The 27405-nt window shown below is 47.4% G+C and overlaps 1 protein-coding gene across 5 annotated transcripts in view; it reads left to right on the top strand.

Annotated features, from left to right (window-relative positions):
* Positions 1 to 27405, top strand: part of LOC119389336 (RNA-binding protein Musashi homolog Rbp6) — a 705926-nt gene that overhangs the window by 548501 nt on the left and 130020 nt on the right. For all 5 annotated transcript variants that reach the window (XM_049414392.1, XM_037656543.2, XM_049414391.1 and 2 more), the window contains 2 exons: positions 13018 to 13087; positions 26300 to 26332. In XM_049414392.1, coding sequence (XP_049270349.1) covers positions 13018 to 13087; positions 26300 to 26332 — 103 coding nt within the window. The remainder of the gene's footprint in view (positions 1 to 13017; positions 13088 to 26299; positions 26333 to 27405) is intronic.

The raw sequence follows: 27405 nt of genomic DNA, 5'->3' as shown, positions 1-27405 counted from the left end.
CCCCTCACAGGTCAATGTACTTCATTTTTACCAATCAGGAACTACGCAGGCCTTAGTAGAGACTGTCAGAATATATGACGTCACGGTGTGTGCTGCGCGAATTTCAAGGTAGCGTCGCCACTCGCATTTCCTTTTTCCGCGTTTTATCGCTAACGAAGAGTCTTCGCAGCGAGCGTCGTGATTTTGGAATTGTAAAAGAGTAATTTACTGATAATAGAAAAATAGTTTTTCTCTTCAATGTCCCTTTAGGTTAGTTCCACATACATTGTGCATACATATAGGTTCCCCATTTTATCTAAAAAAAAAACGGTTTTCTTTATGTGGGGCAATTTATTTGGATAAGCTTTATAACGGACAAGCAACCAACTTTTTTTTGCTTCTTGCATCTGGGGCTACTTGTATTATCGAGCTGGAAGTAAATAGACCGGGCGCTTACATAGTTAACATATCGCTATTCTGTGCATCATTTGCGTTCGTTGTTATTTTATATCCCAAATGTTATTCTGTATTCGCAGAAATAAATGTAATATAATAAATGGATACGTCTAACTTATCTGCGCAAGGGCGATCACAGAGCTCCGAAGCGGGGAGACGTACTTTAAAGTTCCAGCCTTAAACAAAATGACTTAAACAAAAGGTCTGCACGAAGTCTCGTTACATAGAATTCCTATAATACACCTTCTCTATTCGTGGTTCCGTTACGGCTTCCAGTGGTTATGTGACACGAGATGGACATGCACAGCCTAATTTTTGTGCCCACATTGTTAACTTTTGAGCTTTCGTCTTGTTCCGCTATACCAGGGGTCTCAGACACACTCCAGCTAACGGGCCGCCTTTCCGAATGTTTACCCCCTCAGGGGAAAGGACAGTGACGAAGATGAGAGCGGGAGAGGGAGGAGGGGGAAGGGGGAGGATAGGTCGTACCAAATGTCTGGTAACGTTGCCATTTGAAATAACTTTTCCTTATCTCATATATGGGTCATTTTTGAATATTTGGAGGCAGAATTTGAAGATATGAATATCTCCAAAATGACTGAAATCTGGACGCCGATTCTGAAATTTTGAGTTTTGTTTCACGTTTATAAATCAGCAAATGGTGGCCGCAGGGGGTGCCTCACGAAAAAAAATGATTTAGCCCTGTCATGCACATAGGTCGGCAAGAAATGTTGAGCTCACTCAGACTTACTCATGGAATATATTTTGTCCTTAGGGCTCACTCGCACTCGGTCTCACCAAAATTTTCCTCAACCGGACTCACTCAGACTCAAATTTTCTCAACCGGACTCACTCGGGCTTAGACTCACGTAAATATTACTCACTCAGACTCAGAGCTCGATCTGAGTCTGGGTTCGTCGACTCATGAGTCCGTTAGCGTATAATAAGCTTTTGCGATCAGATGTCAATGCACTTTTAAACGCCAATATCTCGCATAATCGGTGCTGTACAATGTGCATTTTGATCTACCTTCACATACGAGCTATCCGTGATGGAAAGCCAGTAAGGACATTTTTATTGAAAGATATCACTCACACGAGATAATTTTATCAAGAACTTCCTTCGAACAATGTTGCGGCGGTGGGGGGTGGGGGTTGGGGGGTGGAGGGGGTAAAGGCACGCCTCTGATCAATAAATATTGAGCTGGCGTATGAACACTAGTGCGTTGAAGTATCTCTGACTAGAAGTGAGTATCAACGTGAGCCGTCATATAAGGCTTATAGTAATGCTGAAGTTGAGTAGTTAACTCATGCCTGTGTAGCTTAAAAACGTACTTATAAAGAAAAAAAAAAGATGAGATGAAGACAGTCATGTGCGGGCCATGGGCAGTAGCGGCGGGAAGTCTGTGGGCCGCGTCTTTGGGAGCCCTGAGCTATAGGGTGCGAGAGCTACATGATAATGCCGCAACAGCGTTGGAATGTGCCGGAATGTAGGTGCAACAAGGCGTGGGGCAAAGTATATTCGCTTGACGAAATTTCTGGCTTAAAAACAATTACGAATTCCGTGCCGGGTGATGTCCTTTTCTTTGAACCATATGCATCCGTAATAAGTAAGCGTCGAGGAGCTTATTCGCGCCTTTATTACCAGACTGGAACGAACCCCGAAAATAGATAGAAATCGCTTCGTCTACCTTTCTGCCAGTTTTACTCGCGTAATCCATTGACCACCTTCTGCCAGTACAACATCGTTAGGAAGGCATAAACCATTATAATATGTAAAAAATAGCACAGTACACACCGTGCACAACATACACTGCTGAAACCTGCAAGGAGACGCTCTCAAAGAGGAGTTTTATAGACGACATTGAAGAGTGGCACGACGTTCGAGAATGAGAGAAAGATGAGCTGGGCAGCTATGTTCGTTCTGCATATTCTGCAGAGGTCCACACAGATATTCTAAATTTGCTCCAGTGGTGGAAGTTAAGAACAACGACTTCACAATTCGCAAAGCACATGTGCGCCCCTGCGGCTAGCGCAAGCAGTGCGAGAAACTTTAGCGCGGCAGGATATGTGATGCAACAGCGCATGTGCTTAAAGCCGCAATCTCTTGGCAATTTGATTTTTTGCACAATAACATGTGAACAAATAAACTATCAAATATGCCACAAAAACTTATAGACTGTATATACTAGCAGTGGTGTGATATATGAAAATAATGCTTTGACAAATAGTTTTTTCTTCCTTTTGGCTGCTTACACCTATTTCTAAAAGTATACGTGGTGCACGCGATTCATTATAATTTTTATATATAGGGTGTGTATTTAGAACAACGTAATAAATTTGGCTTTTCTCCTCTATTTCTCTTCCCGTGGCAAAGTGCTACTATGTTGAAGACAGGTGCTACATATCCAGAAGGGTGGAAAATCGGTTTGTCGTTAGAGCATGCTTTAAACTTCAACAGAGAGTGCAATAAAAAGAGAGTGAAGAGGGCGTTCTGTTCTCTGTCTCCTCTGTTTTTATTGTGCTCCAAATCGAAACCGAACTTATGCTGCAAATCACTTTCCTTGCTACTATATTATCTGCTACAAAACTCCCTTGATGATCCCCCTGGTATTTGCAGAAAAAATAGGTTCAGGATACCACTGCTCAACAAACATTCATTGTACCCAGTATGTACGCTCAACTGTTTCCATCGTGAGCCCCTTTTTACAAGAAGCTACTGTGGGTTAAAGTATAATTATTAAAAGAAACACGCGCCAACAAAGCGTAGATATTTGCCACATAAAAAAGTTTGCTGTCGATTCCATGTTCGGTCAACACCACCTAGATTAGTGGCTCGGGCCCCTGTCGGGCCCGATCTGCGGTCGGGCCGGGCCGGGCCGGGTAGGCGAAATTTTTTCTCGGGTTCGGGCCGGGTCCGGGTATCGCTTTGAGTCACCGGGCCGGGTCCGGGCGGGTAAACTTGAACGAGTTTCGGGCCCGGGCCGGGCCCGGGCCGAAAATCACGGCCCGTGCAGTGCTCTAGGAGAAAGACGCGTAACGCAAGGCGCACTAACAACTGAAAGTTTATTTGCAAAGAATAAATAGTGCCTGCGCATGAATAAACAGAAGAAAGAAGGTTACAAGAGATATGACAATGCATCACGTGGTCACTCCTACTTTGGTACTCCTAATTGCAAGAGGCATTGCAAAATCGTGCATGATGCAGGCGACTAAAAAAAACATGACAGCACAGAACGAATGAAAGCATGAGCTTGCAAATAGAGCGCTTGAAAAAGAGTGGTCATCCGAACGGGATCCTGTCGATTAAAAGGCCCGGGAAGATAAACGAAAGAAATAAGAATCCGGTGGTAGTGTTGCCGTACATGCGCACCGCAGCGCATCGATTAAAAAAAAGTGGCTTCCCGGTTTGGTGTGCAAGTGGTATTCTCGGAGCCCAAAAAACTGGTAGGCTTGTGTAGGAAAGCCAACTCCCAGAGTTGTGAAGGTGATGCCCGAGATGCAGCATGTGGTGTCAGACACGTCAAACAATTTGTGGAGTGCAAGGTAGGAGTTGTATACAGGATTCCTTTGACCTCCGGGGCATCTTACATTGGGCAGACGGGCAGGTGCCTGAACAAAAGGCTTCAGGAGCACAAGAACTTGTGTAGTAGGGTTGCAATCAAGGGGGATCTCGCTCAGCACTGCTCTAATTGTAAATGTAACCCAAATTTCTGGGACACTTCCATTTTGGCTCACAGCAAGAACAAAAACAGAAGAACTATCATAGAAGCTTACAGTATGATGTCGGGGAAGTTTGGCGCATGCGTTAGCTCCCCATCAATAGCACTCAGAGAAAGACAAGTGACATGTCTGGCGGCACAAATATAAATGTAATCGGAGCAAAAGTGCCTTCTTTGATACGGATACGAAGCCGAAAAAAACGTAAAGTTCGAATTAGATGAATGCATGTGTTTTGACTGCATAGATAGCACCGCTGCTTGGCTCATGCGTGGTTTGCCTTCAGTGCCCTTTCCTTCGTATGGTACGTCTCTCCATCCTCTCCCCTCCTTTCTTGATCTTCTTGTTTCGATAAATTCCGTTGTTAGATGCGGCTCGTCTGTGTAGTTCATGTTTTTTCTTGTCCTCAACTTTGCAGCGCTACCTTTTTTCCTACAGTATGTTCCAACTAGCCCCCCACACAAGCTCTTCTTACGATAGAGCACGAGAGCTGGAGTGCGACGACGCAAAGAAAGGGGTGGCAGTTCAGATTTTGCTCTCAAAGATGGAACACTCATGTCGTATGAGTGAGATGAGCGAACCTGAAATGGATTACTGGTTCGATGAGATATGCGTGCTTCGGTGTTGTATAAGGTTGAGCGAGGAGTGAAAGGATTTGCGATAGAGCACGAGAGCTGGAGTGCGACGACGCAAAGAAAGGGGTGGCAGTCCAGATTTTACTCTCAAAGATGAAACACTGATGTCGTGTGAGTGAGGTGAGTGAACCTGAAATGGATTACCGGTTCGATGAGATATGCGTGCTTCGGATGTTGTATAAGGTTGAGGGAGGAGTGTAAGGATTTGCGATAGAGCACGAGAGCTGGAGTGCGACGACGCAAAGAAAGGGGTGGCAGTCCAGATTTTGCTCTCAAAGATGAAACACTGATGTTGTATGAGTGAGGTGAGCGAACCTGAAGTGGATTACTGGTTCGATGAGATATGCGTGCTTTGGATGTTGTATAAGGTTGAGGGAGGAGTGAAAGGATTTGCGATAGAGCACGAGAGCTGGAGTGCGACGACGCAAAGAAAGGGGTGGCAGTCCAGATTTTGCTCTCAAAGATGAAACACTGATGTCGTATGAGTGAGGTGAGTGAACCTGAAATGGATTACTGGTTCGATGAGATATGCGTGCTTCGGTGTTGTATAAGGTTGAGCGAGGAGTGAAAGGATTTGCGATAGAGCACGAGAGCTGGAGTGCGACGACGCAAAGAAAGGGGTGGCAGTTCAGATTTTGCTCTCAAAGATGGAACACTCATGTCGTATGAGTGAGATGAGCGAACCTGAAATGGATTACTGGTTCGATGAGATATGCGTGCTTCGGTGTTGTATAAGGTTGAGCGAGGAGTGAAAGGATTTGCGATAGAGCACGAGAGCTGGAGTGCGACGACGCAAAGAAAGGGGTGGCAGTCCAGATTTTACTCTCAAAGATGAAACACTGATGTCGTGTGAGTGAGGTGAGTGAACCTGAAATGGATTACCGGTTCGATGAGATATGCGTGCTTCGGATGTTGTATAAGGTTGAGGGAGGAGTGTAAGGATTTGCGATAGAGCACGAGAGCTGGAGTGCGACGACGCAAAGAAAGGGGTGGCAGTCCAGATTTTACTCTCAAAGATGAAACACTGATGTCGTGTGAGTGAGGTGAGTGAACCTGAAATGGATTACCGGTTCGATGAGATATGCGTGCTTCGGATGTTGTATAAGGTTGAGGGAGGAGTGTAAGGATTTGCGATAGAGCACGAGAGCTGGAGTGCGACGACGCAAAGAAAGGGGTGGCAGTCCAGATTTTGCTCTCAAAGATGAAACACTGATGTTGTATGAGTGAGGTGAGCGAACCTGAAGTGGATTACTGGTTCGATGAGATATGCGTGCTTTGGATGTTGTATAAGGTTGAGGGAGGAGTGAAAGGATTTGCGATAGAGCACGAGAGCTGGAGTGCGACGACGCAAAGAAAGGGGTGGCAGTCCAGATTTTGCTCTCAAAGATGAAACACTGATGTTGTATGAGTGAGGTGAGCGAACCTGAAGTGGATTACTGGTTCGATGAGATATGCGTGCTTTGGATGTTGTATAAGGTTGAGGGAGGAGTGAAAGGATTTGCGATAGAGCACGAGAGCTGGAGTGCGACGACGCAAAGAAAGGGGTGGCAGTTCAGATTTTGCTCTCAAAGATGGAACACTCATGTCGTATGAGTGAGATGAGCGAACCTGAAATGGATTACTGGTTCGATGAGATATGCGTGCTTCGGTGTTGTATAAGGTTGAGCGAGGAGTGAAAGGATTTGCGATAGAGCACGAGAGCTGGAGTGCGACGACGCAAAGAAAGGGGTGGCAGTCCAGATTTTACTCTCAAAGATGAAACACTGATGTCGTGTGAGTGAGGTGAGTGAACCTGAAATGGATTACCGGTTCGATGAGATATGCGTGCTTCGGATGTTGTATAAGGTTGAGGGAGGAGTGTAAGGATTTGCGATAGAGCACGAGAGCTGGAGTGCGACGACGCAAAGAAAGGGGTGGCAGTCCAGATTTTGCTCTCAAAGATGAAACACTGATGTTGTATGAGTGAGGTGAGCGAACCTGAAGTGGATTACTGGTTCGATGAGATATGCGTGCTTTGGATGTTGTATAAGGTTGAGGGAGGAGTGAAAGGATTTGCGATAGAGCACGAGAGCTGGAGTGCGACGACGCAAAGAAAGGGGTGGCAGTCCAGATTTTGCTCTCAAAGATGAAACACTGATGTCGTATGAGTGAGGTGAGCGAACCTGAAATGGATTACTGGTTCGATGAGATATGCGTGCTTCGGGTGTTGTATAAGGTTGAGCGAGGAGTGAAGTGGTTTGCGATAGAGCACGAGAGCTGGAGTGCGACGACGCAAAGAAAGGGGTGGCAGTCCAGATTTTGCTCTCAAAGATGAAACACTGATGTCGTATGAGTGAGGTGAGCGAACCTGAAATGGATTACTGGTTCGATGAGATATGCGTGCTTCGGGTGTTGTATAAGGTTGAGCGAGGAGTGAAGTGGTTTGCGATAGAACACGAGAACTGGAGTGCGACGACGCAAAGAAAGGGGTGGCAGTCCAGATATTGCTCTCAAAGATGAAACACTGATGTCGTATGAGTGAGGTGAGCGAACCTGAAATGGATTACCGGTTCGATGAGATATGCGTGCTTCGGGTGTTGTATAAGGTTGAGCGAGGAGTGAAGTGGTTTGCGATAGAGCACGAGAGCTGGAGTGCGACGACGCAAAGAAAGGGGTGGCAGCCCAGATTTTGCTCTCAAAGATGAAACACTGATGTCGTATGAGTGAGGTGAGCGAACCTGAAATGGATTACTGGTTCGATGAGATATGCGTGCTTCGGGTGTTGTATAAGGTTCAGGGAGGAGTGAAAGGATTTGCGATAGAGCACCAGAGTTGCAGTGCGGCGACGCAAAGAAAGGGGTGGCTGTCCAGATTTTGCTCTCAAAGATGAAACACTGATGTCGTATGAGTGAGGTGAGCGAACCTGAAATGGATTACTGGTTCGATGAGATATGCGTGCTTCGGGTGTTGTATAAGGTTCAGGGAGGAGTGAAAGGATTTGCGATAGAGCACCAGAGTTGCAGTGCGGCGACGCAAAGAAAGGGGTGGCTGTCCAGATTTTGTGCTCAAACATGAAATACTCATGTCGTATACGAATGAGATGAGTTAATGCACGATTCTGTACCGCTTCTAAAGCATTGAATAAATACGCTTGATGTGGGCTCCTTATGGCAGATGCATATTCTAATTTCGGTCTAATTAGTGATTGATACGCAAGTAATTTTACATGTATGCGGAGATGGCGCTCGAGCAAACCAAGTACTTTTTTTGGATGCTGTAGCGATGTGGGTACGCCATAATAAATCATAAGGCAAGGTTATTCCAAGATACTTATAAGATGGTACTGATTCATTTAGGGTGTTAACGATGGAATACTGGAAACAATATGGGCTGTGGCGACGGGAAAAGGACACACGTTTACATTTAGAAAGATCCGCCTTAAATGGGTCATTAACCATGTGTTACACCAATGAAGCACGCTGTTACGATTTGTTTGGAGATCTAGGGGATCATGCGGGTTACTGATAAATGGCACAGTCATCGGCGAACATGCGAATGCTGCAGGATAAATGATCGGGCAAGTCGTTAACACATATTAGGAATAGAAGGGTACCAAGGAAATATCCTTGACTGGGAGGGAGTTAGATAGGTGACCATTAACAAAGACTCATTGAGAACGGTTAGTGAGAAACTGTTCAATCCATTGAAGAATGTTAGGGTGCAGGTGCGAAAGTTTTAGCAAAAGGCGGCGGGGCATAAACTTTATCGAAAGCTTTCTGTCAGTCTTGAAAGATTACATCGGTCTGCATGTTGCGGTCAAGGTTAGTGTGCAAGTCGAGAATAAAGAGCGCTAATTATAATAATAGGTCCTTTATTTTTCATCAAGCATAAGATGAGGGAGGCAAGGAGAAAAAGCTGACGGGCAGCTTGACTAGCTCCGGCCCCCCAAAATGTACACTTCGGCGCGTTTACAGCAGACTGTGCTGAACATAATGAATAACCAAAATGACAATGAAACAGGGGGCGGGTGCTCGAGCACCGACCCCCTGTTTACGGATTTTTTAATCGCAAGCTTCCATCTTCCACTTCCTGCCGTTTTTTTGGACTACAACACTTGGTATCGGAAAACATTCGTGAGAAAACATTCGTAACTAGAGGAACCAGTGTTCAAATTTAACAGGGGCAAACGAGACAACGTATGTGTTAGATTTGTGAAATGACAGTGGTACCTAAAAAACATAAAAAGTTGTGTCATAACAAGCATTAGAAATATCAGGGGAGAACAACTGCAAAACTATGAATACAATTAACCGTCAACACTTGAAAAAGAAAAGTACGCAGTTTTTTTGTAGATCTTTCCTGTGCAATGTTTTGGTTGCTAAACAACTTTTGGTAACTCCGGAAGCTTGTGTTTTAGCATTTATGTCCCGTAATTTGATCGACATAACGGTACTTTCCAAGTCTTTTGATGGCGCACTGAATATGTCTGTATCCTCCTTTCTAAACAGGCTAATCGAGCTAGGAAATGGCCGTTATGTTTAATTTCTTATTTGTATGCTATGGAGAGGCGGTAAGAATAAAGGGATGGAATACGTAGAGTACGATGCCTATGGAAAAGCGATGCTGAAGGATGATCGAAAGCCACATTATATATATATATATATATATATATATATATATATATATATATATATATATATATATATATATATATATATATATATATATATATATATATATATGTGTGTGGGGGGGGGGGTGTACCTCAACATTTTTTTCTGAAGTGAGTACAGTATTCGTAAATTTGTTAATAGGGAGTTTTAGCTTGTAACGTATACTTCTTTACGTTACCGTGTTACCGGATACCGGATGGAATCTGCGCATGCGCGAACCTTTACGGAACGTAAAGGTTTACGGAACGTAAACTACTCGCCGGATAGGCTTCACGTTTACGGCCCTATCTCGCAAATCCACCTTCGTTCGTGGCTACTCGCGATATCCGCTTTGCGGAGACTCCAGCCGCCGAGTCGAAATAAGCCGAAGTGCGAGCGCCACTTACGATCACCTTGTTTCAGCCGGATTACCGAGCCTAGAGCGACCTAGAATACCGAATCCGCAAACGTAAGAAGCCTAAAGACGCTGACAGGCTGGATAGGTGGCGCCATCTAGCGGGGCCAAGGTGTACCAGGCGAGCACAAAATTGTTATTGTAGAAACATCGGGCATTCTACTCCCAATGTAAATGCCTTGCCGCGGCATTATTACGAATGAGTTGCCTTTTTAATCATTTTTTCGCCTCGAGAACACTAAGCAAAAACAAACGTGTGCATGATTGTGGTTGCGCGAAACGTCACAAGATGGTCGACACCATCGCCCGGTACCTGGTATTGCTACACACCTTCGTTTATACTGGGATACTGCACACGCTAAAAACCTCTCTTATGATTTTGCCGCAGCGTAATTCAATATTATCTAAATTAAATATAGTTTAAATGCTGTTATCATCACCACTTAGAGGTTTGCGCAAACGTAAAGGTTTACGTACGTACGTAAAGGTTTACGTTTGGGCAGCTAAAAAACTGTACTAAAACTCGAGTTCCGGTAAAACGGTAAACGTAATCCGGTAACGGTAACGTAAAGAAGTATACGTTACAAGCTAAAACTCCCTAATGTCGTTGATCCCCATACAAGATGACAGTAGTTTACGTGTGAATAAAATAGCGAGTTATAGATAAGTTTAACGTACGTGGGGAGAGTTCGTCTGCTTAGATACGTTATCCCTACAATGCTAGATAATTTTTGTGCTACGTAACCAACATGGTCGTCCCAAGACATTGTTTTCAAAAATATTACACCGAGCATCTTAAATGGTTTAACTCTGTCTATAAGTGCGCCATTGCACACTAAAACAGCATCGGTGACCACCTCCCTGTTTTTTGGCCGGAAAACTACGGCTTTTGTTTTGGTAGTATTTATCTTTAATGCATTGTAATCGGTCCACTTACCTAGCTGCTTTAATGTATTGTTTGCTCTATCCATTATGTCCGATAATACTGTACCGGAGAAAAGCGAAGTCGTGTCATCGGCGTAAATTACGAATTTTGTGGTTTTATCGATATTGACAAATCATTTACGTACAAGTTAAAGAGAAATGGACCCAGGATACTTCCTTGTGGAACACCGGATGTTTCGCAGGAGAGGCCTTTACGAAATCCGTGTTGTGATCGATGGAAAACATTACAGGAGTTCAAGAAACTTACGATTTGAGAGTAGATGACGTGTTCCATGATTTTACAGGGTTCAATAGTTAATGTCATATGAAGCATGAACTAATCTAGTACCACGATCTTGAACGGTTTCTAGCGAACTTGTGAGATCTACTTCTGGCGGGTTCCAGATGGGAGGTGCATATTCTAACCTTGAGCTGACTAATGATTTATAAGCACATAGTTTTACGCGACTGGGAGCGTTGCGTAAATGCCGTTTTAAGAAGCCCGAAGTGCCTGCCATGGAATTCGCGGCCGGAAGACGGCAAGCGGTCGAGCTATGTCAGCACGAGCTCCGGCTGCTCTTGGTGCAGTGCGGCGAAGGTGGTGAAGTGCTTTGGGGTCTCACTTTACCGAGCCTTTGGGTACCGTTGATGGACCAGTGAATATCGCCACGCGCTTTCATTGTCTCATTTTAATGTATTCGGGTTTCACCCACAAAAACTGCTATCAATGCTTGGCGCAGACCGCGCTGCAATGTTTGGGAAGGTTCGCGAGTATTTGAGATAATTCTGTTAAGCACAGGACGCGAATAGTCAAGTTTATTCGAGAGCTTTCGCGAGCACCAGCGACAACACTAGAAACTCTAATGCCTCATGTCGGCGCGCCTTACTGGAGATCAGATTTCCGACGGCCGACGGTCTGTTCGCCGCTGTCAGTGTACAGCGTGTATTCCCTTGTACTTGACATTTCATTTTTCCGGACACAAGTTCGCCCAAATAAAAAGTCCTTCGTCACCGTCACGGCCACGTGACAATATGAAGACCCAGTATGCGGACCTCAGAAGCTGCACCGAGTGTACGTGTGAAAGGTGATCTTTGCGCGCCCTGCCTTGTCGGCGACCGCATCGATTGACTTCTGGGCGGAAGTATCGAACCACCCTGCTTGCCGAACGTAGGGACGCACAACACAAGGGACGTCTTGAATCTCTGGTGGCGTTGAAAGCAGTGCAACGACTGGTGACGAACGGCTGCGATTGGCGGAGCGCGTCAGAATTTTACTATTAAAATTTCCGTGGTATTGCAGGTATTTAGTGTACAAAAGGAGGATCCATAGTCAGAAACTGTATCCCATCAGAAGCGGAAAAATCACCGCTCTGGGCGAGGGTAACATCCTTAATACTCTATTTGCCAGCGTTAAACAGATGATTACAATGTAACCAATTAGTTACGTGTGTTTTTGTGCCTATACTGCATTTGTTTTTGTGAAAGCGACAGTTCTATTTTGAGTGCTGTAATTAGTGGACATTTCGCGAGTGTCTAGTGTTTGCTCTGTGAACTCTTTGGTGAACTCTTGTGTTTTCGATTGTGCGAACATTTCTTCTATGTCGAATCTCCCATGGCGTAAACATTCATATTGTAGTGCATAAGCTGTGTATGTGAATGTCCATTCGCGGGCTTATTTGTTCATTTTTGTGATTGTGGAAACATTCACGAGGGTAGCATACTACCACGCGCATCTATGGCTTTATTTTGATGTATTCGGGACCCACAAAAAGTGTTAGCGATTACGCCGCAATGTTTGGGAAGCTTCGCGATTGTTTGAGATCATTCTGTTAAAATTCACGCGCAGGATACGAATAGTCGAGTTTATTCGAGAACTTAAGCGAGCACCAGCGACAACGCTGGAAGGTTCGATGACTGATCGATAAAATACGACGCGTTCTACCCATGATCAGATTACTGGACGGCCGACGACAGCTCTCGCCGCTGTCAGTGTACAGCGCGAATGGCTTCTGCCTTCACCTTTCACTTGCCGGGCGCGCCCGAATAGAGACTCGCGTATTTCCCAGTCTTGCTGCAGCCTTCTTTGCTGTCGCAACCACGTGACAATATCATGAATAAGAAGAGGAGTTGCCGGTGCTAAAAAGAACGCAGTAGGCAGAAATGTAATAAATTAGTTTTGCATTCATTAAAGGAACATGAACATCGGGATTTTTTTTTACTGGCGTTTTCTTTTTCTTTTTCATAATTTTTTTCTGCAGGTGGAATGCAAAAAGGCGCAGCCCAAAGAAGTCATGATGCCGAACAATGTGACACGGGGAAGAGGTGCCGGTGAGTGCTGTGTGCCCCCTCTTTGTTATTGTTTTTTTTTAGCTTCTAAAAATTAGTCTAATAAAATGTTAAGCTTCCTCAGAGTGTCATTTTACTAAATCAGGTTTCACATCCGAATGAGAAGGTTGGGTGACAAATGTGTTAGTTCGGCATCGATATTTTTATCAGATAAAGAATTGCAATTTCTCCGTTCGGCTTTTCCAAGCTGATCAGAAAGTTATCTGCTATGACATGCGCAGTGGTTGGCTGATCCCCTGTATATATGTGAAACGTTGCTTCAATAAATTTTGTTTTAAGTCAGCGCTGTGTGTATTCCCTTCCTGTGTCCCCGTTGTTTAGTCGCGCTGTGTGGTTCATCATGCTTAACCAACACGCCCAAGTTCACTCTATTGCAATATTCGTAATATTTCTATAGTGCATAATTTTTACGTGCAGGGTGTTCATACGGTGCGATATATTTTCTCATTTTTATCAAAAGGCGCCCGTTCTTATTATTATTTCTCATGCCTGTAGGCATGAGAAATAACGAACAATTATTTTTTTTTTTCTGGAATAGTCCGCTTCCATGCCGTTCTGTCTTCCGGGGTTCCTTTAGCGGAATCCAAAAAAGTTGGAGCCAATCCACTCTGTGACTAGCGGAGAAGAGTGTTGCTGATTCATGGGAAGGTAACCACAATAAAAACACGACGCGACTACCGCGCCAACGCGCCTGGACACGGAGTGTTTCGGCCCACCTCGCGCGGTGTTGCACTGACTGCGGGATCGGCCCACGCTTAACCGCGATCGACGACGCTTCTTGACGGAGTCGCATTGTGACGTCACATATTTTGGCTGTCTGTGACGTCACTTGATGACGTCATCGCTCGCTCGGAGGAGGTCACGTGGGTTTTCTATTCGTAGGCCGACGCCGCAAAATCAAGCAGGTGTGCCATTTGCAGCTCCGATACAAAATAGTCATCGCGTGCACTGCTGCTGCAGCGAAAAGCAGCGCCCCATCTGGCGAGCCAGGACGCGAGATTCGCATTCTAGGTTCATTTTTCTAGACATTACAACTAAATGTAGATAACTAAAAAGGATGCAGAATCGCTTTGATTAGAATTACGTCTGCGTAGTTTTTTTTTTTTTTTTTCGATCAGAACTTGCGCTCAGCTATGCCGCAGGTCTCACTGTTATAATTCTTTTAAATTGAACAACTCGGTTGCTGGTGATTGCCGTACAAAAGAAGGAGATGAGAAAAAACAGCAGATGACCGCTCTGGCGAGCATTCTTATTTTTCTCAACACAGCTGCCTTACAAAGCACCGCGAGCGAGTTCTCTCGGGCAGTGCCTATAAAAAAAGAAGGTGTATCTTCGAGCGAGAGACTTGCCCGGAATACAAATGCTTGCAGAACAAAAAAAGCAATCGACTTCATCCAAGTCAGAGGTTTCAGACAAAAAGGGCAGTAAATAACGCCGGGATTAAAAGTATCATCCGAGAGAAACGTCGTTCCCCCTGGACCCGGCCGAACGTTAGGCACACCGAGAAAGCTGAACATGACAGCGGAGACATTAATAATGATCCCCCTGAAAGGGGCGGCTGCGCTTCTCCGGGGAAAATCGGGAGAGGCGCGATAAAGCGGCCGGCGGCATTGCGGCACAAAAGAAAGTGTGTAACCCTAATGGATCCATTTTTCCCCCGCTCTCCTGCTGGCCTCTGTTCGAGGAGATGACGGAGCGAGCCATCAATAAGCTCCGGCGGCCATATTGGAAACGCTCCTCGCGAGTATTGTCGCCGCCTCGTTAGCGCCACCAAATAATGACATTAACCTTGGATATTGTCAACCAGGGTCGAGCGACGATGCGCGTGTGTTTGTGCTTCCGAATATGGGCAAATTTTCAAAAGCGAAAATGTACTTGCCAAAAGAACGCGCTGTGAAATTGAGCTAATAAGAGAGAACATGTTTGTTCTGAGACAAACCTAGACACGTCAGTATTTACGACGGCCTTAGTAGAGCGCTATAAAGCAGGAGCAGTACGTTATCAAATACAGTATAAACGCAAGAAATCGATTTGAAGTAGGTAACGTGAATGCAATACCAAATAAGGCACAAGCAAACGGTGGAAAGTGACGTACTATGGCTAACTCGCGTATTGGTCAGTTTTGTATTGAAGTTGCTGTGAGGAATGACGAGTACAATTTGCATTAGCAAGTGAGCTAAAGGTGAGGTGCAGCAACTTCGATAATTGAGCTTCACAACACAGCGAACGTGATTCTGGGACTGCATTGCGACTGTTGTTGGAGCAGATTCGATTAAACGTACTTGGCGCTAATTGTGCAGGCACCGAAGCACGAATTCAATAATTGCGCGAATTCTGTTTTATCCTAGGGACCTTAGTATCCCATAAGGCGTCCGTTAATATGCGGCGCAAATATTTTCCTTTTAAAAAGTGCTTTCTTCTTTATATGCTCGGCGCGGTTAGACCATCAAAGTGAATGCCTAAATCCTGATAATGTGCCTATTGCTCGGGATAAACACGTCACGAAAATCACTAATGTTTGCTTTTAGTCAGTATTAGGCCTATGTGAAATAGCGTGAACGCTGTACTACCTACGCGAGCACCAGGCTCTTTAATATTCGTGTAGCCGACGCATTTGAACCGTAGATAAGGTTTCCTCTGCACACCGCTATCGTAGTGAACATCGCTTTCTTTTTTCTGAACACATGCTTCCACAACGAAGAGTTCAATCTATATAACTGACGCTCTCTTGTTCGCAGTCACGACAACGTGACAGCGTTAAATTTTCTTGCAGAAAGAGAGAAACGAATCATCACACGTTTATACCATATAGGCTGCCTGTAAACTTGGGCGTCCAAGTGCACAAACTGGTTAGCGCCATTTATTCGTGAGCCCTCAACTGGAAGATCTGCTTTTCACTACAATCCGCATGAAAGATTCCAAGCTCCATCAACGAAATTTTGCAAAGCTCTTATTAGGGGTGTGCGAATACCGAATAGCAAGTCTCGAATCGAATGCCGAATCGAATTAAGAAAAAAAAAGCCGAATATCGAATCGAATATCGAATAACAAGTTTACTTAGAAGAAGCACGAATGTTTACAAATTCTCATGCAAAAAAAGCAGCTGTTGACGTGATCTGAGGTCAACTTCTCCCTCCGGGCCGTAACAATGTTACCAGCCGTCGAAAACAACTTTTGACTTGGTACACTTGTTGCGGGAATGCCCATGTATTTCATGGCCATCTTGCACAATCCTGGGAAGTGCTGCTTGCCTGTTTCTTTCCAGAAATGCTAGAAGGTCTTGGTCCTTGCTGCAAGTGGGCTCTCGAAGGTACCGCTTAAACTCCTCGATGTTGGCTGTTTCGGTGGAGTGTCATCTTTCTGATGACGCTGCCAGCTTCTCAATTCTGTCCCAGATACTGCTGACACGCTCCTTGTGAGCTGTAGATGTCCACGCTTCGACACAGTCACTTGATTCTTCTTCTGGAAGGAGCTGCAACTCAGTTCTTGCTCCAAGAGCTGTTTCGTGGAATGTTTCAGTACGGAAGAGGTTCTTAAACCTTGGGTCACAGGCGGTTGCTAGCACATACTCCTTTTGCTCGTCCTGCCCTGGAAACCTTGTCCTCATGCTTTTCAGCAAATTTCTAGCAAACTCTGAGGTGTCATCATCGGCTGCAATACAGTCTTTCAGAACCATCTGTGTTCCATACAAAAGCGGTACCACTGACGACGAAGTTGCATATTTGTGGCCACTAAGGTCTTTGGTCGCCAATGCGATTGGTTCAAGAGCTTTGACTAGTCCAGCCACAGCTTTCCACTCCTGTGGTGCCAGGTTGGGCACAGTTGTCTCGGAGGTGGCCAGCTCCAAACAGATGGCTTCCTTCAGCTGCACAAGACGCGTGAGCATATCGTGCTCACTATTCCACCTTGTTTGCACGTCTTGAATAAGTTCCAGAACTGAGAGTTCCATTCGTCGCAGGCAGTCCTTCAGTCTTGCCGCAGCTTGGGCACTGTGTTTGTAATGGCCAACAATTGCGCGACACTTCTTGAGAATTACAGGCACTCCTGCTGTTTCTTCCTTGGCATCTTTTATAGCTAGTTGCAGTGTATGGACGCAAGAAATACCCCTAAGGGCCGCGCGAACGTTTCGTGCATTGTCCGTCACCACATAGGCCGGCACTTTCTTCAGCGGCAGCTCCCAGTCTTCCATCATTGCTTGCAGGTGCTCCAGAATGTTGCAAGCAGTGTGGCTCCCGGTCACGCTCCGGTTTTCTAACGCAAAGCTTCTCATCTCGAAGTTGGAGGTTAAATAGTGGCAGGTGAGGCTGATATAACTCTGGTTAGACCTCGACGTCCACATTTCACTTGTCAACGAGATCGACTCTACACCTTCCTGGGAGTCCGCGTGCATTCTCTCCTTCACAGCCATGACTGTGTCTCAGTGCAACTCCGGGATGATTGTCCTTAAAACGTAGTGCGGCTGGGTATCTTGTACAAAAGCTCCATGTGGTTCATCAGGTCTTTGACACCCCGATTTTGGACAGAGCTGTAAGGCTGGAGGTCGAGCGCCAGCATTCGGGCAATCCTTGTGGTTATCGCCGTTCTCTCGCGCTGCGATAGGTCCTTGCCCGACTTCAACGCATTTTTGATGAGTGGCTGTGCTCCGTCTGGTCGTCCTTGCTTGAACAAACTGTGCAAAGAAAAATGCTTGTTCTTGATATGATTCGCAAGTGGCGTCGTCGTACTCGATGGTGTGCGAAGTTTCATGTCACAGCTTTTGCACGTTGCCTCTTGGGCCGAGTTCTTTACGAAATGTTTCCAAATGCCACTTTTCGTTCGTTCACTCATGTCGCACCTCACCAGCAGGACCGTCGGACGACTTTTCCGGCAGCTCGCGCGGATACAATTCGGTAGCAGGACACGTCGGCGTGGTTTTCGATTGCGAGGGACTTGGTGGTTTCGGATTGCCCGGAGAAATGACGCAAACGACCAACCGGCGCAGAGCCAGCGGTTGGATTGGATTGGATTTGTGGCCCCACCCTTTGTAATGGGCGGGCATCAACCGATGCCCTGGCCTAGAGGACTAAACAATGAAATTAAATTTAGAAATGAAAAAGTTAAAAGGCGCACGCAGGAGTGGTTACACGCGCGTTAACTAACCACCACTGACTATGAATGTGTTCACGAGAAAAGCTTCGACGAGTCAACGGAGAAGTTAAACAGGCGCCACCTCTACCCCGTTTGCGAAAGTAGAAGAGAAATGGGGGGGGGGGGGGGATTCTTAAAAGGAAGAAGGAAATGAAAATGGAAATTGGGTGTGGAGTGCACGATAACTGTCTCTCAAGTGAGGACACCTCAACCGATACACTCACGGGGGATTAGGGATTAAAGGGACAGTGAGAGTGAAAAGAGTATGGTAAAAGAAGAAAAAGAAAGGTATGAGTGGAAAAAAAAAACAGTGAGGGGGTGGGGGGGGGGGCAGGAGAACGGGCGTCCGAGTCACCGTGGTGAGCGGCTAGAAAATTCGTTCGATTAGGCCGGCATCCTCGAGAAAAGCGAGTAGGGCCGCTAGAGCTGATCGGCGACGGTGCACGTGGCCGGTGGGATGGAGCAAGTCCTGTAGGGTCGCACACGGCAGTCCGACGAGGCGGTACTTCATGGCGAGCCGCTTCCGCGCAGTGTTGAGAGAAGGACAGTCAAACAATAGGTGGCACAGGGTTTCGATCGCGCCGCAATCGGTGCAGTTCGGTGCAGCGGCGCCGCGAAGACGATGCCTGCGTTCCGCGGGCCACACACAACCGGTCCTCAGGGCAAGAAGAAGCGCGCGCTCGCGGCGAGTGAAACCAGTGGCTGGGATGGGAGGAGGGGGGTGTCCGGCGGCGACCCGTGCGTCAGGATGCTCGCGCACTAGCTCCCGGCGAAGATTGTTGCGTGCCGAGTCGAACGAGCTGGCGTAATCCGTCAGCGAAGTCTCGGCGGAGTGTGCTCGTTTTGCGAGTTCGTCTGCAGCCTCGTTGCCCGCGATGCCGACGTGTGAAGGGAGCCACTGAAGGACCACATCACAGCCTCGTTCCTGGAGGGCCAGCAGGCTGAGAGCGGCACGCTGAGCAAGAAGGGGGCCTCGTTCCTCCCTCGCGAGCTGGCGGAGGGCAGGTTTCGAGTCGCAGAAGATTGCTGCGCTCGTGACGGCCGGCGAATTGCGCAGGAGGTCTGCAGCCAGCTGGAGCCCGACTAGCTCAGCTGTTGTTGAGGATGCACAGTATCGCAAGCGGCACTGTCGTTCCGAGCTGAGCTGAGGGGCTATGCAGGCGGCCGCGGCTGAGCGATCCTGCAGGACGGACCCATCGGTGAACACCTGCGTCCTCCCGGCCAGGTCCTCATACATCCGCGCCGCGGCCTCTTGAGCAATGGCACTGATGGGGGTGTGGCGTTTGGATCGAATGCCCGGCAGGTGCAAGTTCACTCGAAGGGGCACTCGACGGTGAGGGGGTGGCCAGCGCGAAAGGCGTGCGGGGTCGTCAGCCACAACACCGTCGTACACGTCGATAAGTTGGCCGACACGTGAGTTTGGCACAGCACGTAACCGCGAGAGGAGGGGACCTGCATCAGGTGCTCGGTGGAGACGCTGCAAGTGGCACAATGCGCGCAGGTCCGCCGTGAGCGACGCAGGCCACGCACGAGCCTCCGCGAGGGTCTCGGCCACACGAGAGCCACGAGGCATTCCGTGACACATGCGGATGACTCGGCGGTGGTCCTGGTCGATCAGTCGCCACTGTGGCGCCTGGAGTTTGCAGATCGGCAGTGCGTAGTGGATGGCAGACAGAGCCATCGCCTCGTAGATGGTGCAGGCGAAGGCAGCGGGGCAGCCGTTGCCGCCTGCGAGTAGTTGGCGCACGGCCGATTCCACGCGACGCGTCGTCTGTCGTACACGTCGCACCGCCGGGAACCATCGGAGGCGATTGTCTATCGTCAGGCCGAGGTAGCGGACGTTGCTACTCCAAACTATTGGTGCACCATCCAGCTGAAGGCACGGAAGACGTCGTCGGGCTTCAGCACGAGGGTGGACGACGAGGGCCTCGGTTTTCGGCGCCGAGATCGTGAGGCCGATGTTTCTCACGAAGGCGGCCACACATTGGAGGGCCTCTTGCATGCAAGCGCGCACCACCGAGCACTTTCGGGTCGGTCCACGCACATACAATGCGACGTCATCAGCGTACACCACTGCGCGAACAGGGAACACAGCCGTTTCTGGTAGGCACTTGACGAGCGGCGCGAGTACCAGATTAAACAAAAACGGGCTGAGGACGCTGCCCTGTGGGACGCCACAGCTGACAGATCGCGGCGCACTTGTCGCCCCGCCCACGCGCACAGTAAACGTTCGGTCAGTGAGGAAGGCCTGAACGTAGTTCAAGAGTTTGCCCTCAACACCTAGCGCGCGCACAGCACTGAGGATAGACGAGTGGGGGAGCGAGTCGAACGCCGACTTTATGTCAAGGAGGAGTAGGATGGCCATTTCTCCATCGTGAAGGGCCTGCTCGAGGGTGCTCACGACTGCAGCAATGCAGTCGATGGTCGCGCGATGTGGCCGGAATCCACACTGCTCTGGTGGGAAAGCGTTGCGCACCTCCGCGATCCACTGTAGCCGGTAAAGAGCCATCTCCTCCATAGTTTTGCCCGCCACAGAAGTGAGAGAGATGGGCCTGTATGACGTCACCGATCGCGCCGGTTTGCCTTGTTTGAGGACAGGGATCACAGTCGCGGAACGCCATTCTTCCGGGAGGACAGCACTGGAGAAAACTCTGTTGAATGCATCCAACAAGAATGGGCGCTGGGAGGCATCCAGGTTTCTCAACAGCTGATGAGTGATTTTGTCCGCTCCAGGGGCGCTGCGCTTGCGCTTTCTGAGGAGAACCCGTTCCAGTTCGTAGAGGGAGAAGTCCTCTTTGCAGAGAGAGCGAATGTCAGCTGAGGTGATGGGATCCACGGGAGGGAGCGGGTGTGCGGCGTTTGTCGTGACACCGCCAGCGCTCCCCGCTCTAGGAGGGGAAGGAGGCGCGAAAGAGGCGGCAAGCAGTTCAGCAAGCTCCCTTTCAGTGATGCCCTGCGCAACGGCTATGGCGAGCACTGGGTAGCGCGACACTTTCGGGTTTATCAGGACGCGCATGATGTGCCAGCCGCGGCGACGTCCTCGTGGATCACTCAGAGAGGAACAGACGCCCGTCCAGCTGCGGTCGCGTAGCCGCTGGGCGTGCCGCCGGCACACAGCGTCGAGTCGGTTGTCGAAAGTAGAAGAGAAATTGGGTGGCTCTGCGGCCGAGAGGTGGCGCGAGTGCCGCCCGGCCAGAGTAGATGGGCAGAGAAGGTTTTCAGGTATTTGTATAGAAAAAGCGTTGACACGCAGTGGAGAAAAAGAACTAGGAGGCTCACCAGTAAATATACGGCTAGCAGTGCGGGCGATATGGCAACAAGGAGCATTAAGCGGAAGGTCAGAGAGGCGGAGAGGACTTATTGGATGACAGCGATGGAAAAGAAGCCGGCTCTGAGTTATAACTACCGAAAGGGAAAAAAATTCGGCAGATCCCACGTACCATGGGAGTCGATGTTATGCGAAGCATGCGCGGAATCGTGACTGTGGCGTAACTTTTCACATTCAGCGAAACGTTAAGGAATGACGCACACTCATATGCTGCTGAGTCGCATATGCATTATATACCCAGTTGTTTACAGTTGCTTAGCGATGACAACAGCAACATGGGTGTTAGCATCACCAGACGCGGTAAGCTCATATGTAGTGCTTATATTCTTCAATACTGGATAGCGCGAATCCGAACAGCACAAAGACGAAACACAAATGCACAGGACAGGCGTTACTCGCAACTAAGCTTCATTCAGGAAAGTTCCCCTAGATATGCACACAGCGAAGTGGCACACGCAGGCGCACTGCACGTACGTTACAGTCACAATTGCAGTTGTTACAGTTGGGTTACATAATAATAATAATATCTGGGGTTTAACGTCCCAAAACCATCATATGATTATGAGAGACGCCGTAGTGGAGGGCTCCGGAAATTTCGACCACCTGGGGTTCTTTAACGTGCACCTAAATCTAAGTACACGGGCCTCAAACATTTTCGCCTCCACCGAAAATGCAGCCGCTGCGGCCGGGATTCGATCCCGCGACCTTCGGGTCAGCAGTCGAGTGCCATAACCACTAGACCACCGTGGCGGGGCACAGTTGGGTTACAGTTGTTATGCTTATACTAATCTGTTATGGCGGGAACGCACGCACGTTTCACGAACCCGTGTGTATGTTAGAAGGGGTTCTTGACAGGTTTTCAACAACGTCATCATCACCGTGATCAGTGAGCACCAGCACCTCGACCGGATTTGTTAATAGGATCCGTTCGTGATCGCGGCTACGAGAGGTCTAAGTGTGGTGAAGTGCATGGTATAGCACAGCTGGGGGAAATCCTGGCTGCCTCTTACGATGAAATGATCTATGACGTCTCTTGTCCTGCACGTGGCAGCGAAGTCTTTTGCTGTCCTGTCCACATTCAAGCCGTCTTTCACGAAGTATAAAGACCAGTCGTTGTTTGGTCTTGATAAACCAATGTTGAAGTCACCGATAATGATGAGCGGCCTGGTTCTCTCGGCAGGTTTATTGTAGGAAGCATTCACCCCAGTTTTTGCGTAATCGACGTGGTCCACGTTGTGGACCACGTGAACGACTGCATGGTGGTTGAGCGTCTTCCAGGGGTGTTCTGTTTTCAGCTTCCTCACTTTCCTTGAGTCCGCCCCGGTGGTGTAGCGGTTACGGTGCTCGGCCGCTGACCCGAAGTTCGCGGGTTCGATCCCTGCCGCGGCGGTCGCATTTCGATGGATGCAAAATGCTAGATGCCGTGTACTGTGCGATCTCGGTGCACGTTAAAGAATACCAGATGGCCAAATTAAAGCCCCTACAATTATTATTATTATCACTTTCCTTGCGTGTCAATGTGTGTGTTCGCGTTTACTGTGTTGGTTGAGAATTTGTATCACCTGTGGCACATACCCGCATAACATAAACTCTGGTATGCGGGTATGTGCCACACGTGACTGAGAGAAAGGGTTTCATGACGTACGCGACTGGTATTTTGCGTTATTCATGTCATGACCAGTGAATCGTGTTCACCATACGCTGATCCCCTGCTATGCCACTTTTGGTACATTAGAAGTTATGGAGACGACCAGGTGCGCGCCCAGACGTAGGCGGCTAGATAGATAGATAGATAGATAGATAGATAGATAGATAGATAGATAGATAGATAGATAGATAGATAGATAGATAGATAGATAGATAGATAGATAGATAGATAGATAGATAGATAGATAGATAGATAGATAGATAGATAGATAGATAGATAGATAGATAGATAGATAGATAGATAGATAGATAGATAGATAGATAGATAGATAGATAGATAGATAGATAGATAGATAGATAGATAGATAGATAGATAGATAGATAGATAGATAGATAGATAGATAGAAACGCCCAAAGTGCCTGAGGTTCGCTAAGAAATGCTTCGCATTTAAAATGAAATAAGGAGGGTAAGGTTTTATGATAATTCAAGGGGAAGCGCTTTACTGTTTGAAGCAAGGTCGGGCTGCCTTAGAACGCGTAGTTATAAAGCGAGATTCGGTAGCGAAGAGGAACAATGTACATGCTGCGGGGGAACTAAGGAAACGGTGGAACATGTACTGATTGAATGTGGCGATATTCACCCAGGTATACGTGTGGGCACCCGGTATAACGTGGCAGCAAAAAGCACAGGACCGGGTTGATTGGCGGAACATGGGAGAGGCCTTTGCCCTGCAGTGGGCGTAGACAGGCTGATGATGACGTGTGGGCACGAGTCTACATGAAGCCTTGGGTTTTAGGGACAACAATGGAAAGCTGAACACGTCCGCGATAGAAATAAGTAAGAGACGGTTAGAGTATTGGTGGCAGAAAAGTAGAGATAAAGTACAAAAATAAATAACGGGGAAAAAAATAAGGTCATTCTGCCTTAAGAGGCAGAGAGATAGACCGTGAATTTATAATTTTTTTGGTATAATAACATAGATTTATTCAATGTAGATAAGGTATCAGGCCAGCATGAAACAAGAAAGTTTTTTCTTTCTTTTCTCTTCGAGCATGGTGGCAGACATGTCACCGCCCCGTTATAAAGGGGACGCTCATAGCATCCATCCATCCATCCAGCTGAGTGGTGGTCAACTGTACGCCGAACTTGGGACCTAGGCTGTTGTGTGCGCGTCTCCTGCCTTTGTCGCGCGCGGGTTTTATTTATTTCGTTTTTTGTGTAGGAAGTGAGACACAGTGCAGCCTCTGCGAGCGGCGCAAATAAAAGGCTGTCTTAGTTGAGTATCGCGGCTCGGCTGTGTCACGACCACAATTTAATCTGCGTGCTCTCAGGTTCGTGACATTCAAACTTTGTGTAGTTTTGAACAGACTGTGCAGTCTCAAAATATTGTATGTGTTTCACCCGCCAACCAAACAGACTCGCCGAATATATCGAATATTCGAGTAACGGAATACTTCATATTCGATTCGCGAATCGAGCTATTCGACAAATTGGAATTCGATTCGTATTCGTATATTAGAGTATTCGCACACCCCTACTTAGTATATAGGTCCATTCGATTCACCCTGCACTACCTGAACTGGTTCATGGTGGTGACGTCTGAGTTCCGTCGTCGTGCAGGGAACGTTTCAGAAAGTGCAGCAGCAACGAGATGCCGAAACGGATACGAGAGCGCAGATGTCGTGCAAACCCTCTGCTACGGTCGGTTGTCTCGCGAATTGTGGAGTTTGTGATTCGTAAAAGTCGCCGCCGCTTACGCTGCCTGGCATTTCAAACTACCGGAAAGCGTTCACTGACGTATTTGTTGGGCGCCGTTAAAATAGCCACGAATGCAGTCGGCTGCGTCGTCTGCTGCGGTTCCAGCCATTTTGTGCTGCACGGACTCGGCACTACCTCATGAGTAAGTGCAGGGAATTCGTGAACTAGCCTTGACGACGGCTGCACTTTTTCGAAACGAATACCGCGGTGCCGACGCCATGTTGAACGCGTGAAACGAATGCCGGAGTGCAGCGCCACCGTGAACCGGTTCACGAAGTGCAGGTGAAACGAATGGACCTAATATGTCATGGAGAATACATCTGTAACTGATGGATACCAAAGCATAGAACGTACTCATTCATTTCAAAGGTGTTAATCGAGTGAGTGGCAAAAGCAGTGAGTGTTAGCTTATTCGCTGCGTGAGTGAGTGTGATGCCTGAAATGCGGAGTGATTATGAACATTGACAGTGCACACGAAGAGCAGGACACAAGATTCTGCGCCGGCTCCTTCTGTGTCCCCCGTTTGTTTGCGCTGTCAAGTTTTCGTATAATGAATCTATAACAGCTAGCCCGCCTTTCAACTCCTCTGCAGTGTGCAGTGAGTGTGCTTATACTGCAGCAAGGCGTGCATGCTCTTTTTCTTCGTGCAAGATTTGCACCACACTCTTGAATAAGAGAGAAAAAATTTAGAATGGCGCGTCAGAATTTATTGTATAAAATTCGCGAGATAAGAGCTCAGCAGGTTGAACGGGATGAAAACTGAGCAGCATTACCAAAAGCATTGCTTGTTCAAACTTCTGCATGTGTGCTTCCTGGAATAAATTCAGTTGAAAATTAGCGCCCGCCTTGTCTCCATCACTTGTGCTTTATATAATCTGCTATATGTTCAAAAAAGTTTAGGGGACGATATAAGCTTGAAGAGATTCGTGAACACGGGGCGTTGCTCTTGCCGACGTTTCGACAAGCGTTCTTGTGTTCTTCAAGGCTACAGCCAACTTCAAGGTTGCAGACTTGGCAAGACCGCTTGTGGAGGTTCCAGGAGCACCCCGTGTTCACGAATTTTTCATCTCTTCAGCTCAAGCAATGTAAGAGGTTAAGAAGGGTGTCGACTTGGGCTTGTTGGTTTGTCATCCTCGTAAACTGTTGCGCTCCGTGTGCGTCTTTTTGTGTTCCCTGTCTACGCCTTTCACGCGCAACAGTTTACGAGAATGTAAGAGGATCTAAAAGTCGGTACAGGTGTACTGCGCGATGAAAAAAAGAGGCAAAGGACGTATTCTTTAATGTCCATGTTATTAATTTGTGAAACCTTTCTGTGTGCTTTTTTCTATTTCAGAACTGGTGTGGCCCTTGGGTGCCCTCACTGACGGTAAGCTAGCCAAATATAATCTGTCATTAGTCTTCTGAAAAGGTTGCAGACCTCCCGTTCTTGGGGACAAAAAGCAACCCTAACATAAACACTTCTTCTGAACTTCTTTTAGCTACCTGGACGAGTGTGCTCTTTACAGAATTGTTCCAAGAATATTTTTTGCAAAACCTCGTGTAGGAACAAACGCACCGAAGTGCTCGGAGCGTCTTCATGGAGGACACTCGGCGTAAAGAATGAAAAATTTGAGAACGCTTTAGTTTTCAGAAATTCATGGAGAACCTCAGGCTCGCGCATTACCTTGCTGCACCGGTGTAGCTGTTTTCACACAGAAATTACGCCTTTCATACAAACACGCATGTCTTAATTTCTTAAGTTGTAAAGCATATGTTGCTGGCACAAAAACACTCTAACCATACATATTGGCTAGCGCAGCTTTAATTGTTTACACATCAACAACATATCAATTTCGTTGCACTTTTATGTTAATAATTCCTTAAATCATTCGGTAGGACAACTTTTCAGGATTCTCAGTCTTACAAATGTTATTCTCGTCACATTCTTACTGGCCGTGGAGACAGTTGCGTCACAACCTTGTTCCCATCATCAAAACAGTCTGTTGAATCATTTTCTTTCTTATATCACACATTCGTCGGAATTAAATTGTTGACAAACGTCACACGATCCAAGGAGCCCAAGCGCTGAGCCCGAACGAGAGCGCCAGATTTCTGCTTACACGGTATTTCCTCTTTCTTACTCAGCGGAATTAGGCTTCTCAAAAATGCGCGTGGCCCCAAATACTTTTACTGACCACTCTTCACAGACGTTGCGGCGAGTGTTGACTTCTCGTCGTGCTGCAGCGAATCCACGAACGCCGTCAAATCGAAGCGCCTCGCAAGTGCGGAGCGCACCCAGAGCCCGCAGTGGCGTCATCGCTCGCTCGCTGCCGTCATTTAGGACACGAGGCACCGATGTTCACATGTAAATGCAGCATGATGTGGCAAAGCTATTTCGTGGTGATTCACATCTCCTGAAATCAAATTTACGTAACCGTCTACGCATGCGTTAGCCGGAGC

This window comes from Rhipicephalus sanguineus, chromosome 4 (assembly GCF_013339695.2).
Source record: "Rhipicephalus sanguineus isolate Rsan-2018 chromosome 4, BIME_Rsan_1.4, whole genome shotgun sequence".
NCBI lineage: Eukaryota > Metazoa > Arthropoda > Arachnida > Ixodida > Ixodidae > Rhipicephalus > Rhipicephalus sanguineus.
This window is presented reverse-complemented; position numbering and strand designations above follow the sequence as displayed.